General features: G+C 39.5%; 1 protein-coding gene across 3 annotated transcripts in view; it reads left to right on the plus strand.

Moving 5' to 3' along the window:
• Positions 1-19259, plus strand: part of LOC124343457 (alpha-catulin-like) — a 42333-nt gene that overhangs the window by 4963 nt on the left and 18111 nt on the right. The window contains exon 1 of one of the 3 annotated variants that reach the window (XM_046796776.1): positions 10891-12051. The exons of the other annotated variants lie outside the window; for them this stretch is intronic. Within the exon in view, the coding sequence (XP_046652732.1) occupies positions 12025-12051 (27 nt within the window). The 5' untranslated portion in view covers positions 10891-12024. Of the gene's footprint in view, positions 1-10890; positions 12052-19259 lie in introns of those variants that run through there. 3 annotated transcript variants of the gene reach the window in all.

Raw genomic sequence — 19259 nt, forward strand, 5'->3', positions numbered from 1 at the left:
TCTACTACTTTTGTAGTTTTCCTCTATTAGTTTCACTCGGTTTCACTCTTGTTCTGAAAGGAGTTGAACCAATTTAGTTACTTGTTTCCGTGGTAACTTTGGAGCTTCATCTTGCAGTTAATCATTTCAAAGGGTATAGTTCGAGACAAAACTTGTTTTTTTTTTCTTTACTTGCTTTTTGATGACTTATTCACTCTTATTCACTTTAATCCACGTTGTATGGCAGGGCGTCTAGCGTCAACCAAGATCGTCGCTATAACAGCGCATGGCGATCTTGTTTTCGCTCACTCGCAATATACTGCATTACGTACACGAAATAAAAACAAAATAAAATACCGCGTTACGGCGCAGGCTTCAGACAACGTACGTTCTTCGAATTTCAAATTCGTATACATGCCATATTTCAGTATTTCTCATTAAGCGTAGCATTATGATATTTGCCGTGTTAGCCGAATCCACAATATTTATCGCAATAATAAATAAAAAAAACGATGATTTCATTGATGTCATTACGGAAAGATACGTAGGGTCAACAAATGCACTGCTTTGCAGACCGCCAATAACCTAGACCTGTGCTTTGCAATCATATTTGCCGTTCTACAATTTTCATACATATTAAGTCTTGGGCGCTATTTCGGATTTGCAGCCTATTTGCGCATTTATGGTGCATTGCTGCAATGTAAACTTGTTTCAGAAAAGAATATTAACCGAAAAAAAAACTCAGTCCTTGAGCTATTCAACAGCCAGCTGAAGCAACAGCGAACCATCACACGTACCAATTACCGCAACAGCTAACGCTAACCTTTATCGATCGAGCAAGCAGTAGCCTGCGGTGCTGCGAGAACCACCAAACTTCTATCAGTCCATCACACTACAGAAACGGTATGACAGCACGGTATAGCCGATGGCGTGAGCGTGAAATCGTACAAACCACCTAGCCTTTATACTAGACAACTTTTCTCATTGTCCGGAGGTCTGAGGCTCGGGTAAGTTTGAACGGTTATTCCGGTATTGCTGCGCTAAGGCAAAGATGGATCTGTTTACTTTGTTGAATTGCAAAGATGATTCAAACATGAAAATATGAAACTATAGTGAGGTTAGTTTCCTTGCTACTGTGGTTAAATTCTTCTATACTTTCTTTTATTTAGGCCTACATCACACAGGAAAAAAATTACTAATTATACAACAGCTTTTTTATTTATTATTTTTTATTTTAATGTTTAGCTATCTTATGCTTTAAACGGCTAGGATTGTTCAGAAATAGCATAGAAAAATTCCGACATCTTCTTTGTTACGTATCTGAGATATTATACTTAAGATTTTCCCTTTTCCTTTTACCTTACATATTTGTTTATTCTTTTGCGCTCATACCTCCCTTTGTTTTTAATTTCTCACATTTCTTAAACAATGTGATAAATCGACTGTAAACATCGAAACACTCACAAGCGCGCGTGCGCTCATACATAAGGATACATGCATTCGCGAGAATATGCATGTGGACTAGAGACAAACACTTATGATGAGTACCTTCTGTCTCGAGCGAGTTTTTTTTTTTATTTTTCGATTTTTTTAAATAAAAACAGGCAGACAGGCATTATTTTTGTGAGACTTAGACCTAAACTTAATTGTGTTGCCTACAGCAGTTTCTGATCCATCAGTCTGATCAATCCAGATGATGTTGCCAGATGTCGTCTCAAGTTTTGCTATTTTCGCTATGAGGAATGCAGTCTGGTCTGGCACTGTTTCATATTATTACTTTGGAGTTTAGGGTCTACCAACATTGTGTAGTTATCAGTTATCTCCCTGAAACTTCTCATCAGCCCTGCTGTCTGCCCCGGCTTACTCTTAAAAATTGCCATAGCCTACAGAAGCCCATTCGAGTTATCGCTCTCGGACTCGGAGATTCTGCTTGTCTCAGTCGACCCTTTTAGGTGCGTTTAGGCCTTATTTCAACCTATTTATAGAGCTTATTCCCCCATACTTAACCGGGAAAAAAATAGAGAAAGCAACTTGAACGTGCAACCTGTTTCCTTTTTACTAGTTTTTCGTCAGAATCACCTCCTACACCAAAACTCTAGCAGAGAGCTTTAATGTTCACAATTCACCCTACTCGGAAGTTCCATTATGCCTATGATGTGGTTGGTGTGGTGTATCTCTTTCTCTATATAGAAGGGGCACTATCTTGAACCGTGCATCATCTGAACGTTACTTGAACTACTTGCATAGACATTTATCGATATTTGCTATCTTCTTTAGAACCCATATGCGCCTTTATGTTCGGTGCAGAACCGCGCATCGTGTAGGAGAGATTTAAAGCACCCCTAAGTCGGCAAATATTAGTCGGTCTTTAGGCCATACCTTCTTGAGAATACTATACATCCCCTTAAAATGTAATAAAAAGGAAAATTTGAATAAAAATAGAGATTGATATTTCCCAGCATGGAAGAACTAATTACGGAACAACGAGACAAGTTCAATAATGGGATTATTTTGAGTAATTAAACATTACAGTTTCAATTTAATTGGTTAAGAATTGGATAAAAGTTTTAAATACAATTTTATTCGGTTCGTGCCACTACTTCCACTACTAGGCTACCAGAAGAAAGATAGTAGAACGGTGGTCAAAATTACTAAATTCTAAATTGTAATTAAGATATTCTGACACTAGAACAAATGAATTAAAACAAAAAAGTACCTACCGAAAGTCTTTGGAAGCCCGAGAGGACCTTATGCAAAAACGCTGTTTTTGCAGTCCTCTCAGTACTATAGTTTTTAACCAAATGCTTTCAAATTTGGTATGTACATAGCTAGAGGTAGTGAGGACACCTCTGATTTTTTTCAGATTTTTGTTTTCATTTCCTGAAGTACTTTGGGCCGGTTCTAAAAGTCTTTGGAAAACCGAGAGGACCTTATGCAAATTAGGCCACTTTGGCCTTTTTTTGCAGTTGAACGGCTAGGGCTAGGGAAACGCAATTTTTTTTCAAAAAATCGACCTGCGTTAGCTTTATTTCAGGTCTGATTTTCAATTTTTTTGATTGATATTATCTCAGTTTCATTTGAAGTTAAAAAACGAAAAAGTAGAATTCCCCTTTTTTCCGCTCCCATCCCTTTTTTTTTCGTTGGCGCGAGAGAAAACCAAAAATCCCCCCCCCCTCATATTTGGATTCATAGATTGGACAGTAGAACCTAAAACAATTATTAGAACCGCCACTGCTACTAGAACTACAACAATAGAATCTAAAATCCAATCAAAAAAAAATTTGGGGTCTTGGTTTTGGACACAATCGAGAAGGACGAGAAGTTGCTAAATCTTTCGCCCAGTGAAACTCCGGGAAAATGAGAAAAGTTTGAATTTTTCCCGGCTTTTCTCAGCAAATAGACTTTTCTCCTAAATCTTTATTAAAGAAATCAAACAGTCTCCGGCAACATGGCATTAATTCGGGGGGTTGGCAACTCTCAGAATCCTCGTACATTCTGGCTAGAATCTTGGCTAGAATCCCTCCATAATCCCCAGAATCTCATAGAAGCTTCAGGATGTCGTAGAATCTTCAGAATCTCACAAAATCCCGTGGAATCCCATAGAATCTCGTAGAATATCCAGAATCTCACTTAATTTACATCCCCCTTTTTTTAACTTTAAACTACCTCAAAACCGTAAAAATTCCAGATATTTAGTGGATTTGATCTAAAAACTCAAATTATAAAAAAATTGCACTAGAAATACTGAAAAATGTCGAAACATGGGTTGCGCTAAATCTTCTTTTATTTTTCCCTCCTTTTTCCCACCGCTGGGTGGCGCACACATTTTGTTGTCTGCTGCGCTTTTGATTATTCTGACAAGGCGGCGTTCATTTACATTGCTGGTCCACTTATCAGACCGCCTGCCCATACGACCAATCCAGGTATACGACCACCCTTTTGCTTGCACCACTTTCTGGCGCGAGATTCCCCTAGTTCAAACTTTTCTGCCGATAAACATGCCGCGACTTGGATTATTTTAATCCATTTTGAGGTATTTTGTTTTTAAATTGTCATTTACCTTCATTATTGAAAAAGGGTTGGACTTTTTCGAACAAAGATGACTTTCGTCAGTCGTAACAATTTGTTTTCTTTAAGCAAAGTGTTACTAAGATTCAGTCATCACCTTCTACAAGTTTACTACTAATTCATTTGGCCGGTTATGCGACCATCCAATTATACGACCGCTGCACCAATGGGCGCATAAGTGGACCGGCACTGTATTATGTAACGCGATTTTCACATTTTTTTACCCATTGTAACAAATTGTAACACAAATTTGGCCCGTCCTAGATTACTACGTAACAGAGGCTGAAAGCCTGAAATCCCCCCCCCTCTTTTTAAAATTCCATAATATTACAGCTTTTGACAATCAAATTTTTCAGTTTGACGACATAGACGTTTCACAATATAGCCCTTGGCTATTTCTTGCGAAATTTTGGTTATTTCTCGAATTTTTCGTTTTTTATGCTTTGGTTTCCGAATTTTTTTACTTTCCGATAGATGGCGACATAGGGAAATATGATTTTCAATTTGTTACGTGACAAAGTCTTGACCCCTTGTCACAATCCGTAACATTTTTTTCGACCCCCTTCCTCCTATCGCGTTACATAATTTATGAACGCCGCCCAAGTAGCCAAGTTTATCTACTTTATTTTAATGTGGTATAAAGAAAACAGTGGAGATGGCGCAAGCAACTATAATGCTCGGATTGGGTTCAATAATCACGAGCATGATCGCTTTTAAATCGCTGCTAAAAATGGTTTCATGCCTTGCAACTAGGTGGACGAGTAAATAAATAAAAAAAAAACACACAGTATACTTACGCAACACAACGTAGACAATTTGAATGCGCATTAAGGAATGAAAAATCGTAATTTTAAAACCAAAGCAATAGAGTGGTTCGAGGATGCCATCTTGGATACTCATTAGTTCCAGGTTGGTGCAACCACATCCAAAAGCATTGACATTTGCCATAAGAAAAGGGTACGAAAGGAAGGACAGGTAAGGAAGGGAAGAATAGAGTGGGGAAGAAAGGGGTTGGTTCCTTCTTTTTTTCACTCTCCCTTTGACTTTCCATAAATATTTGTCCCTCAAGTTCCAGTACACGAGCCAATCTATCAGGCATTGAGTCTATCAAATGCTCCCAATCATCAAAAGTCCTCTCTTCTCTCATTTCTTCCCAGTAATGGGTAACCCAGTCCCATAATTCCTCTTCAGTATCAGCTTCAATTAAGCCCATCCGATTTATCATCAACCCCCAAAAATCCTAAATTGGGTTAAGGTTAGGGCTAAATGATGGCCACCAAATTTTTTAAATTCGCTGTCGATGTAACGCCTCGTCGGCAAACCAATCCCGGACGATTATCGCTGTGTGGGCTGGACATCTTAATAAAAGAATAAGGCATTAAAATCGAGAAAAAAAATTTAACGAAACACTAACCCATCTTGCATAAAAAAACAATATTGTTGCCTATGTTCAGGATGCTCGTGCAGTAATGGGTCCTCGTTATCAGGAAGGGGAAAGGTGTCTTTGGCGAATGGAACCATTTGGTTAATTAAAATGTCTATGTAGTTGTGCATGTTTAATCTGCCGCGGATCCTGTGTAATACACCAGGGCCATGATTTGTCGCACATCCCCATACATTAATCGTTTTTCGGGTACTGTGTCTACTACGGGAAAGATTAAAAGGTTCATGTCTACCTCCTGGTAAACGATGAACCCATTGAGCATTATAGCCATCGGTAGAAAATGTTTTTTCGTCGGACCAGATGACTTTTCTCCAAATTTCGTTTGTGTAGTGAATGTGCTCTTGTGCGAAACACAGCCGTTCAGCTTTTTTTTGGCTGGTCGTCAACCATAAATACCGCCATCTCTCAATCGACTTCTTAAAGAGGTAACTGAAATGTGAGGTACATTAGCCATCTCTCTTAATTCCTCTGCTGTATCGAATGGATTCACGATACCTGTAAGAAAAATAGTCACACTGAGCCAAATAATAAAACCCCAATTTAAATTAAATTAACTTACAAGCAGTGATTATAGCCATATCTTCATCTAAAGTGGTCACGCGTGGTCTCCCTGAACGAGCACGCATAGCCAGACCTTGCACCCGTTCAGTTTGAAATCTCTGAATCTAGAGATTCACAGTTTGAAAACATCGATTAAATCGTCTTGCAATTTGTCTTTGGGACATGCCAGCTTAAAAAAAACCTATCGATCTTCATTTTTCAATAAGGGACAAACGAGCAGTCTGTATCTCTGCCATTTTAAATCACTACTGAAGTGAGGAACTAATACTAACAACAAACTAACAAGTAGGCCTAGTTGCGCAAGCCGTAATCAGCACGCTAAAAGTATGTACAAAATAAGGTTGGAAAATTGAAAGCGGAGAATAAAGGAAAAGAATGAGAGAAAGAAAAGGTGAAAAAGGGATTAAAAAATGGGGAGTAGTTTGATTCTCAGTATACCTTCCATCAACTTGAAATACAAACATATAGAGCAATTTGCCTGCTCCAGAAAGTTTCAAGCATGACTGTACATCCAAACTTTCCATTCGTTGATAATGGCTTGCTCTCGATAATCCTTATTGAAAGAAATTTGAAAACTATAATTGCATCAAAATTTTTCATATTAAAGCTCATCAAATCAGTGATTTGATAAAAATGTGTAGTAGTGCCTACGAGCATCAATATGAAGCTCCAAAAACTCTTGAAAGAACCTTTTCAGATCATCGTAGCATTACGATTGGTTACGAAATTGTAACTCCAAAAATCTCGATTTCCAATTTGTTTACAGCTAACACACAAAAACATTTAACATAAGTTAGTAGGGCCGCTGGCATTTTGACATGAAACATACTTTTTTTTTACTAGAGGAATGTTTTGTTCAATCAATAACGTAGTCGTTTGGCACATCGACGAAGATAAGATCAACAGAAGTATATACGACACAGTAACATGAATTGGTAATTGTTTGAGAGAGCGAAGAACAATTGTTATTGGGAGCTGCGGTAAAACTTCGAAATATGATAAAAGTTAAAACACAAAACCATGAAAATTTGGCTTTCTTTCTTCTGCTTTAGTTTCACGCTACAGAAGTGGAAATTTAAGAAAAGAGGAAATTTTAATTTTGTTAATAAAGAGGCAGTGAATGCTAAAAAAATAAATATTTTCAAAAGTTATGAAACTTTCGATAGTTCCAAAAGTTATGAAACTTTCGATAGTTTCAAAATTTTCGTCTGCATCGAAATACAGCGAAAATTTCGAAAATAACAAAACGAAACAAGCGAAATTCATTTTTTTTGCTGTAGTTATTGTTTTATTTTGTGCGAAACTTTAATTTGTAGATATACTTTCACCAAGTTTTGAATTCTAACTATTAAAAAAAGGTAAAGTTGCATCAAAATCCATGGATCAAGTGTAATAATTTGCATGTATGTTACTGCTTTATAAAAGAATAAAATGACAATAGGATGTGTTGGTCTTTTGTAACATCGTGTACAGTACAATTTCAAAAGGTGCATGAAGGTGCACTTTACTTTAAGGACATCACTTTAAGGACATTCCTTCATCTTCATTATAAACGATTGGTCTAATGGTTAGCAAACCGGCTGTCATTTGAAATGTCTGAGGTTCTAGTTTCGGTGAAGTAGAAATTGAATAATGAAATTTTTATAAAATATCTTTTTGAATTATTCAAAATGCCATCTTGTTTATCAGACGACCGTCATGTATGGCGTGATAATCGCCGCATTCAAACCCATGCGTTATTGCATGGAATTCCAACAAGATTTCCAATAGCCCAACCGTTGATATTGCAGCATGTGGCCGCATGTATTAGAGATCTTAATGCAGAAGTGCTTATCAAAATTTTATTTCTACTTTATCGATATTCGATCATCAGCCCTTTCGAATGACATCCCGGGTTGCTGACCATTAGATCCCCCGTTAACAAAGAATAATAAGGGAAATAATATGGTATGACCCAGGTAAACCCCCCTACACTCACCCCTCTTCCATGAGTGAGTGCAGCCCCCCCCCCCCCCCCGCTTGACCACCCTTCTGGTCGGCTTGGGCAGCGCGTCGCGTCAGCCCCGTAATTCTATACTTAAAAGTAATTTTCGTTTGTTGCTTTAAAAAACATAAATAGTTTATGAAAATGTTTCACAAAATTAAGATTAAGAAACTAAGGTACGTAAGAAAAAGAAATTAGGGTACACTTTTCTTATGGACAATGCCAATGCTTTCCAGTTGTGGCTGCACTAAAAGGGGTTTAATACCGTGCCAAGATGGCAACCTCGAACCACTCTATACTGAGTCATGGGCTCGATAAAATGTGTTCTAAGGTCTATGGAATTCTAATATCTGTTGGGTTGTCTTTGAACGTTTGTTGTATTTTCGAACGAATGTTTTCTAATTTTTATTCAATTTTCTGTCATTTTCCTTCGCCACCTGATCAACTGATCGATTCCTCGACCAACTGATCTACGATTTTCGTGCATGAAGTAATGATGCATAAGTGCATGAAATGATCGCTAGAGGCGTTGCGTTCCAGAAGGCAAAAGCTGTGGTGTAATTCCATTTGTTCCTAGTGTTTTCCGCGATCTAGTGGACACTGCAGACACTACGACCAATAGAAAGGTGGACCCGTGATGATTAGGCTATAGGCTATGCGGCATTGCGGCTAAATGGACAAACTATTGGGCTATTAGATAATTAGATCTTCTCTTGTGAGTAGACCGACATTTGCGTTATATTTATGAGTTGTCATTGTCATTAAGTATCTCTAAACGCGGCCTCAAAATTTTGTACCGAAATACGCAGGCAGGAATTCGACACGTTAGAGAAATATGAAACTTGCTTTGATATAGCGCAAATGATCATTTGGACTTTCATATGTTAACTTATTTATTCAAAATTAAAAACAAGTTTTTAATCCAATAAAATAATGACAGCAAATTTAATGATCTTGCAGTAGGGATTGTTACATTACATCTCAGGAATATTTGTTTTGATTTATTTACATTAACTCGCCTTTTGTTTTTTTCTAAAACTCGAGTTTAAAATTTAAATATCTCAATCACTGGATTTCCCTTTGGTTTTTATTAATAGGCCTACAAGGAAAGTTATTCCTACCGCCCCCCCCCCCCCGAAAAAAAAGGAAAATTAAATAAATAAATTAAAATAATTTAAATATGTATACATAGCGTCTTCAGACCGGGTGTGTGTGTATGACTTGAAAAATATTTTCTTACCCAACGGCTGAGTCTCTAAATATTTATTAATCATAATTTTTCATTAAGAGATGAGGGAAGAGAATCGTCAAACTACTAAGCTAAATTCATTTCAGCCTTTCGAACTTAAATTGAATTGATGATAGGCCTACATATTTTATTAATATATAATAAATCAATAAAATAATAATCTATAAATCTAAAAAATAAATTAATTTACAACCTCAAGCGAATTTCTATGTTTCTTTGAATTTTATCCGAACTGTATTCAACGGGATCAAACCCGAATTTTCAAGTGATCTATCATTCTTAGCCTGACACTTGGTATTCAAATTCGCTTCAATTCGTACAACTCTCACCGTACATATAAGATTGTTGATTTATTAACATTTTTGTTCAACACCCATATTTCATACTGCCATATTTTTCTAGTTCATACAGTAAAGCTTGCTACAGTATCAAACGACGAAATGATCATGTCATGTCATGTGCAAAATAGTTGGACAATAGGAATAAACTTGATAAAACTATCCTCTTAATTCTTGTTGAATCGTGTTGATAATAGAGAACAGCGTTGAGAACGATGAGAAGTTTTTCTATTGATGAACGCTGATTAATTTATGAATTTATTAAATCTTGATTGTCGACAGTTAAATTGTCGCACCAACCAACTGGCATCAGCCGACCTATTTTCATTTGATCTTTCCAGAGACTTTTCCATTCATCAACAGCGGTCCTATTAAGTAACATCAAATGAGTGTTCAAGGCAACAACTTGTAGCTTTTGAAGTCATGTATGGATCTTCAGTTACTTTACTGCCGGATATGGATACATATATGTGTTGTCTCTTGCATCGACACTATTCTTCTAAACCCTTCTCGATCTCATTCATTTCAGCCAATACGTTATGTCCTGCTATTTGTGTGGAACTATACAGCACCAATCTCAAGTGCCGTATACGTATAAATAAAAAATAACACTATATAACGATATCGTAATTGAAATTCGATTCCAACGAAGACAATTGATGCTTAGCTACCTCAAAGACTCCCTACTATATTTGATGCGAATCAGTAGGTTCTCGGTTTGATAAATTTGGTTCCAGCATTTGGTAGACCCATTGAGTGAGGAATGACGGCAAGTTTTGGTTCATATTAGACCATCCACCATCCCTTGTGCCTAAACATGTACAGCAAGGACGAGTCCAAGCTCTTCCACGTCTTTACAGATGACATATAACGGAAAAATAAAAAGAATGAAAGAAAGAAAGCGAGAGGAAATAGAGAGAGAGAGAGAGAGACGCCGACGAGTCACATCAAAGACGACTAGGAAGAATCAGAGAGGCAGGATAAAAAGAAATTGTAGAGTGGAAAACCCAAGCGTAAGCAGACATGTTCGAGAGCTACTGGCTAGGCTACACATCCAAGGAGTGGGCGCGAGCGCAGCACCCGGGTCAGCTTTATTGATCTAAGGCAGAACTGAGCGGCTCTAACCCATTGCTAAAAAAAGATTCTACGAGAGCTTCGGCTCCGCCCTTTCCCGCTTCTAAGCTCCTCCTCTCACCCCCCCCCCCCTCCTCCATTCCTTCCTCCCGCTCCTTACGATTTATCGTGAACGACTTTAAGGGTCGAAGGGGAAGTGAAGGAAAAGGGGAGAAAAGGATAGAATAGGAGTTGGATTTCAGTCGGAGGAGGTAACGGCGGTGTAGGAGCATTGCTAGAGCTAGTTCCTAGTGGTGAACAGTGGAACAGAGTGAGGGTGGAGAGTGGAAAGTGGGAGAAAAGGAATAAGGTCGGTTCACGACGCACATACACCACCAGTTGTGGCTTCACTTTCGTTCAATCAGGTTGCAGTTTGTGGGCAGCCCGACGCTCAACTGTTAACATCGTTCAGGTCGTCGGTAAACATGCTATATCGTCGTCGCCAACAAAACGAGAAATAAACCCAAGCCGACAAACCGAGAAACCAATCCAGTGAAAGAAAAGAGTGAACTTGCTGGTCCCTTGGCTCTTTCAGTGCAACCGACCCTTGACGTTAGCATAGAGACAAAAAAAAAACAAAAAAACAAAAACTAAACTAAACAAGTGAATCAAAAGAATTGGATTCTTTGTCCGTTTCGCTTGATGGAAACATCGTTGCTGCTACTCTCGCATCAACTGCTGCTGTGCTCCAGTCGCCGCCTTCGATTTAGGCTAATCGCGTTCCCAGTGGTGTTTCGAGTGTTGTTCGACAAACTCGTGTTCCCTGCTGTATATCCCTGTTAGTGGCAGCCGTTCACCAGCCCGGTCTTGTTTCACGTACGCTCACGTACGCTATATTCGGGTCCAACGGCCATCCAAACCCTAGAGACTGTCCCTCCCATTCCGCTGGATTGTATATTAAGTATATTAGCACGCTCGCGACGTATCGCCTGCGATTGCCGCCTCTCTCGTCTGTTCTGTGCTACACGTGCATGCCATTTGCTTCCGTTGCAAACCCGCAGTGGGTTTCTTGTCCGGCCTGTTTTCCATCTCGCTCCGCCATCATTCGCCTTCCGTCTCTAATCAAGCTTCCTTTGCGCAACGACGGCTCCAAAGAAAGGAAGACCGGACTAAAGAAAGAAATAACGAAACAAACGAAACAAACGTCGGACGAAAAAAGTCAAACGGCACAAAGGCAAAAGAGAAAAGCGGGTCAGCAGGCTCCAGTGTTTGTAGAGGAGCAACATCACGCGCCGACGTGAGCGAGTTACTGATTGAACCCCCGACGACAAAGTGTTGCTCTACCACCATGTCATCAGCAGAGCACAGCAGAGCGGTGAGTCAATTCTCTTTTACTCCTTGCTCCGTGCTCGAGTCGATACTTTTATTCCAGTCAGCCGACCAGCGATCGACTCCCATCGATTCACTAGATCGTGATTTGGCGTGATTCACTTTGCCAGCAAGGCGAACTGGGCGAACTTGCCGAGAGAAAAGAATCCCTTCCGCGTATAGGCTACCGCCTCACCTACTGGCGTTTGACGATTTATTTGCGTCATTAAAGGCTTAATTATGATTCCCGGAGCGTTTGACATAGTACTATGGCGGAGTCGTGGAAAACCATTACTGTCACGCATTCTCAGATGGAACTTTATTCGATTCATTCAGGATCGGAAAGTGTTAACATCAAAATTTTTTCCCCCGTATATAATACAGAGTCGCTCCTTTTTTTTTTCATTTTGACGTCTACGTCTACTACCATAACTAATTATCGCCCTTAAATGTACTGTAATTCTGGCAGCGGTGTAATCAACGATAGACGAGTAAACACAGCCGATGCAATCGACCGGCTCGATCCTATCTATCCCCGGCGTTGCCCTTCTGCGAAAGAAAAACCGGTTAGGGGTTTCCTGATTGAAAGTCAATTTAGGCGAGAGAGCTCTGTTCTGTACGACCGCTAAGTTAGCTGCAAGTTTGGCGGCGAATCTTGAATCGAAAACGGATGTACACAGCAGAGGCGAGCACAGAAGCGGTTGATTAGTAACGCCGCGTTGGTATGACATTAGGCATCTTGTGCGTTGTGCCTTGCATTTCTTGCCATCCAACTTGGTCTAAAGACAACGCTCGAATAGGTCTAGCTATAGGCCTGGTGAGTGCGTCATCACCAAATGGGTCGATTGCAAATCAAGTAGCCTAGCTGACTTAACAAGGCCGTCCGTTGTAAAAGCTTATCCATCTATGATGCATCGATCCTATACATAGGCTAGTAAAATCAAAAAGAGCCCGGACGTTGGTGCTGAAGATGTGCGATATATTTATGTGAGTCCTTAAACTTGATTCTGTCGTTTCAAAGATTTCCCTCTAAAAGGGATCATCGGTTTCTTCTTCAGCTCTTCTTGCATCAAACGTTACCAATTCTGGCAGCTATTGAGCGTCCGCGCTATATATACTCAATGCTGGTGACTGGTGTGAACTAGGCCACAAACTATATGTGCAAATGGATGTGGGGGGGGGGGTATAGAGACAATAACGGAATGAGATTCGGAGATGGGGAATGTAGAAATACGACGAAGAAAAACAACTATATAGAGAAACAACAGTTGATTCGAAGAAAGAGAGTAATAAGAACTTCTACAGCTGGCAGCTACATCAGCCTCTTGCATCAATCAACATTTGAAGAAGGCTCTAGACATATATAAATATTCTAGCTGATCAGTCCAAGAGTCCTATACGAATAGCTTATATAGCTGTATACACTTAGACTTTAGAGTTTGACGGCTCGAGTCAAAGTGACCGTGATGCTGCATGCTGATGTCTCTTCTTCGTCGTTCGGTCGCTTTCATATTTAATTTTTCTTCCATCCTCTTCCATCAATGTTTCATTGCTATACTGACCCCACAAGTATAATAGCCTACACTTCTTTATCGACCATACTCTTGTCTCCCAAGTTCTTCACTCTTATATTTTTCCGTCTTGTTTTTAAGACGCACATCAGTTGATGGAGCAGTCAATATTCCACAACTGTGCAGTGATATGTGCCACTGTGTGTACGTTTCTGCATCTCTGGCTGTTGGAGTGCATGGGTGTGTGTGTAGTATGTGCATGTGTTCCGTACTTGCCGTTGGCATCCTGTATACTCTGCTTTTCATCTACATCCTTATTCTCTCCCTTCATACTTCGTCTCCAATCATATTCAGCTCGACTACCAGTCGTTTTATCTCTCTTTCGCTCTCTCTCTCTCTTGCTCTCTCTCTCTCTCTCTCTCTCTCGTTCTCTTTCTCCTTTCCTCCCTATTAATCAATAAGTTGGACTATTGATTTCGCAAACCTACCGGAAAGAGGATAGACGGAGACACAGGGAGAGAGAGACAGAGTGGAAGCAGAGAGACAGAGAGCGTGAGACCCCCAACGCCGTTGACATTCTCCGGTAGCCTCTGCATGCATAAATCCTCTTCCGAACGTCAGATTAACTCGTCGATCGGATTCCCTACCCACTGCAACCTGAAAAACAACCAGCATAGTAGGGCATATTATATGTATTATATGGTCTACTATCACTTGTATCTACACAAGAGGAGATGCCATAAACACAGAGGAGACTACCGAGACTACGGAGACTACGTAGACTATGTGTGCAGTGTGCACGTCTATCGGATCCGTTTATTGCATTTAGGCTATTGGCTTTTGGGAATAAAAGGACAACGTAAAAAAAAAAATTATGCACCAATCAGACAATCAATCAGCTCTATTGTCAAGAAGCAGATAAATGTCGTAATTGCGGCCAGACCTAATTGAGCCGACCGTCGGAAACTCCAATGATATAATACCCAAATTTGGTTTTATTTCAGCCATTTGATTTCACTAATCAAACGATTTAACTCGCTAGTCGAATCGACACATGTGTCTTTTGTATTGCGTGTTGGCCGCGAACTTTTATGGCGTCATCCATCTTATTCTGTATAAATTTAGCCATCTTCTTGACGACTTAAGTTATCGTCCGACGAGAGAAGTAGCCTGCTCATCGATCCGCTTTAATTGCTTTAGTTAATTTGTAAAATATTTAGAACGGGGAAATTTTGAACTGGGCGATCTCTAGACAAGCGTAGCTCTGTAGCTGGTTACTAGTAAATGAAAGTCCAAACTAAATAACCTAATAAATACGGCTAGCTAGCTAGCGGTATACGGGAGGGAGAGCATGCAGTGAAGAGTGTATCAACTCAGCCGGAGCCTCTGGGTTACTCCTGACAAGTCCTGCTAGGCTCGGCTCCTCTACACTAAGTATCCCATGATGGGCACACTGGCATAGCCACGAGCCCACGACTTCATAAAACGGCCACTTTCTCAGGTCATTACTTTCATCAAATTAAGCTACGTATACTTTTTGTGCGTCATCGTTTACCTTCGTCATACGTTTTGCCTGTTATCTATGACCGAATCACGGTCTTTTTCAGTAGTCTCTTTTTCTTTTCACTTTTTTTCCCCGCAGCAGGGGAAATGATCTTAACTTTGAGACTCTCTTACTTCCTTGCTGGCTCAGTGTCAATACGCAACAACTTCATCGCAGCTATCTCCTTATTCCCTTCATTCCTTCTATAGTCAGGGTACATTATGCTTCGTACATATTCATTACACCTTTAAAGTTTGCACGCGAAATGGCACAACGTGCTGGAAATAAAGAGCTATTTTAGACTCATTCCATTGGCCCAATAATAAGGCCAATCAATGCATTCATCCTATGGCTGTTAATTCCTTTATAGTCCAATTATATTTACACACACCCACACACAGGCGAACAAACAACAAAATGATGAATATCTCTCACACTCCCCATATGTTGTAGACTTTTAGAGTCATTCCATGTGAAATTATCCAATGACGGTGACATCTCATCGATTTCGATTTTTTTGCAATTTTAAAGTCTTCATCAGGTGTGTAGTAATTCTTTTTTCAATTATATCACCCGATCTCGAGAGTGGAGACGTAGCCCTAGGGCGTAGGTGCCTAGGTGTAAAAAAATTATTGTTAGATTACAAAATTTTCTACATTGTAATACAGACGTTTTATGATTTTATGGTTGAGCTAATCATAAGCTTAATTTACATATGTATGGTTTTGGGTGGGGTAAAGCTCTGCTGGTATTAAGCGTGTACTCCCAACACCCAGTGCAGCCCACCTAAAACTCCCCCACCCATTTCACATGGAATGATAATGCTGTACTATCGGTTTAGGTATTACGATTATTATTTGCTGATTCATTTATTTAATACCCAAAACTTTCAATACAAACAAAACGCAGTCACAAAGAAAAATAAAATAAATTATTTATTAGCTAATCGCAGTCCTCTACATAACTTGCCCTTCCCGATGACGAATTAAGTCAATCTGACGTATACACCAAACAAAAGGAAAAACAGCGTATAGAGCTGTATAGTTTTTGTGTAATATGAACAGAATAATACGCATATAACAGTTCTTCCGTATAATATATACTGTAGGCCTTATATAAAAGTATGCGTGTATTAAATAAATAATTTTAGTTAGCAAAAGCATGTGCGTGTCGTGCGTCCATGTAGTGAAATAGAACGAGTGGGTACGAGGGTACGAAGGTCCTGTATGCGATGAGTGGAATGAGATAAAAATTTGAACTTAAATTTAAAAAAAAAAAATTGTTATAAAATCTATGAGGAAAGGATAAATAGAAGTACCGGTTCATAAAGCACGAGAAAAATGCATGCGCAAGATGCTAATATTCACACTAAATGATATTGTAGCCTATATAGAGAGAATCCTGCTGCTCGATTTATTTTAACCGACACATATATGGGGAAGGATTAAAGTTTTTCATAAAAAATGCGGGAAAATGTAGAAAGATCGAACAGCAGGGAAAACCTGTAAAAGCTCGAACATTGACATTGGTAGCACACAAATCTAAGAGTTCAAAGAGCGGGTGAGAGAGCTGAAAAAGGTCTGTGCTTTCTTGACACAATTTCGAAATGTCTAAAGGTTTGTGAAGATTTGCAAACGTTCTAAGGTTCTGCCTACATTTTTCAAATGAAAACACGTTTTTCCTACAAGGAAATAATAATGACGAATAAAAAATGCAACGTTTCTAAATAGTGCCTGCACGTATGTATCCATCTACTGTGGGCTTCGTTTTCACCACGGGAGTCTTATTGATCGCCATCGACAGAACCTGGTTTTCCTTCGCGACTGGCAAAAATAAATGCGAGGGTCCCGGGGTTCGGCAGCAGAAAGAACAGCTGCACCTTCTCCGCAGTATACTTATAATGTCGGCTATATTTCTCAAAAAGCTCTATATACACTGACGTGTACACATGAACATGGACCCACACGCGCGCGTAGAATTCGCAGACACAGGCAGTCGACACACAGCAGACATACATACAGTAGCTTCTGTACAGGCCTGTGAGCCTTGCAGGCATGATGGTAGGGCGGCCACATTGGAAAAACGCACACGCAGTCATGCAGCAGCTTAGAAAACAATGCATACGAGTATATCAATTAAAGGAAAGGGCATAGGCTATGTTAGCCATAGAAACACTCGGCTATTATACTGAATAAAATACTAAGAAACAGCTCAATGTATTTTGTTTCAGTTGGCATTGCTCTCTCCGAGTCATACTTTTATCAGAAATACATTTAGTATAGTATATTTATCGATCGCTAGTCGACCCGTGACCAATCATACAAAAGACTGTTCAAGTACAGATCTTTCATTGATTAATAAGAAACACTGTAAAAGTAGAGTTGATAACAAATAGTTACCAAAAGAATTGTTCTCTTCTGAATCAGAAGAACTCCTTCCCTCATTATGTTTTCTTCTTTCTTACGTAAATTCGTAAGAATTTCCGGTCACACACAACACAACAGGTAATTGATAAAGCGTAATAAAGCGTACGGGAAGTTTCCAAAACATTGTGTCCATATATGGAAACAGAAGCTTTGGCAACAGCAACATACGTGTCTCTTTGCAACTTCATTGTACGTGTGTGGAGGACGAATCGTACGTGATGACTAGAACTCGTTTAGATCATTAAGTAAAAAAAAAAGGGAAAAGAGAAGTAGAATTAGAAGTTTCAATACTACTCTCACGGGTCTTTGTAGAATAAAATAAAACACGGGCGCGACCAATCTATTCCTTTATTAAATAATTGCCCTTATCACGTCACAAAGACAATACCGAAGTTGTCCTTCATCGAGTAAACCAAATGGAATAAGAGGCTATATCTATGTTTTTTTCCTTTGAAAATGTTGAAAAAAAAATAAAGGCCAAATTTGATTTAAATTACGGCAATGGTGGCGGTTGCGTGCAGTCCCGTCTTAGCTGCCGTCGATTGGCCGCTGGGCAGTCTCATATTTGGCTTCTTTTTTGTTATACACAGTGACATTTATATTTTCACTTTTTAAAAAAGCTTAGTAATTCCCCAAAAAAGTTGCCGTGGTCGTGATCAAAAATTGTGGAATGAAAAAATCGAACCCCGCATTGTTACGTTATTCTCAATTTAAATCCATTGATCAGCATTTGAGGACACACCTCCTCATGTCTAAGCAGGTTACAATGCTCCTCCCGTTCCTTTTTACTTTTATACAATGTAGATGATGTGCGTAATTATTCATAAACGTAACACAAGCTGTATTTATACCGAACGTTGCTTTCAGAATGGGAGCCTGTATTGCCTGTATATGACTGGGTGACATCTTTTAGGCAAATATCAGAATTCGTGAGGCGAACGCGTAAATATAACGGCTTGCAGGTTTGATCCGGTTCTAAATCGCAAGAATATATGATACGGCGATCGATCGACAAGGCACTAAACCACACACTAACCACTAAGACGTATACGAGCTAGCTGTAGAGGAAAAAGAACCATAAAGTGTCTTATTATAGGCGAAATAAGCAACGCATACTGCGAGTCAGTGACCCGCATCACAGGGTAGGCTGCAGCAGTGCAACCCCTGCATAATATAGGCTAGGGCCTAAAGATGGCAAGGAATCTCTATCGCGAACGTGACCCGAATAGATCAATGGGCACATCGGTTCCTGTGACGGGAATCGGGGAATTGCAGAAAGGCTACCAAATTTTCTGACGCTGGACGTGTGGGAGATGTCAGAAGTCTCTCGGCTTCAAGTGATCGATTTTGATTTCCTATTTAAAAATAAATTGAACCGTATTTATCGTGTCGACATTTTTCAGCATCTGCTTGGGCTGTTTTTAAATATTGGTCGACACTTTTTGTTCTTCGGGATTGAAAGGGAAAAACGAGGGGGGCACCCAGAAATTAACCAATATCATGATGTGTGTAGGCCTGTAGGGATAAAATTCATTTGAAGTTCATTTGAAGAAATTTAGAACCTTTTTAGGAAATAATTAATTAATTACTATTTCAAAAATGGGACCAAACGGTTCCTTAAAAATAAAAACTTACTTTTCTACCTTTTCTAGGGTGAGACGGGTGGTTGGGTTTGTAGAGTAGTGGTGGCGAGTGATGGTAAGACTGCGTCGCCGTGCATCGCTGCGACCTTGAG

Source organism: Daphnia pulicaria, chromosome 6 (genome assembly GCF_021234035.1).
Source record: "Daphnia pulicaria isolate SC F1-1A chromosome 6, SC_F0-13Bv2, whole genome shotgun sequence".
NCBI classification, from domain to species: domain Eukaryota; kingdom Metazoa; phylum Arthropoda; class Branchiopoda; order Diplostraca; family Daphniidae; genus Daphnia; species Daphnia pulicaria.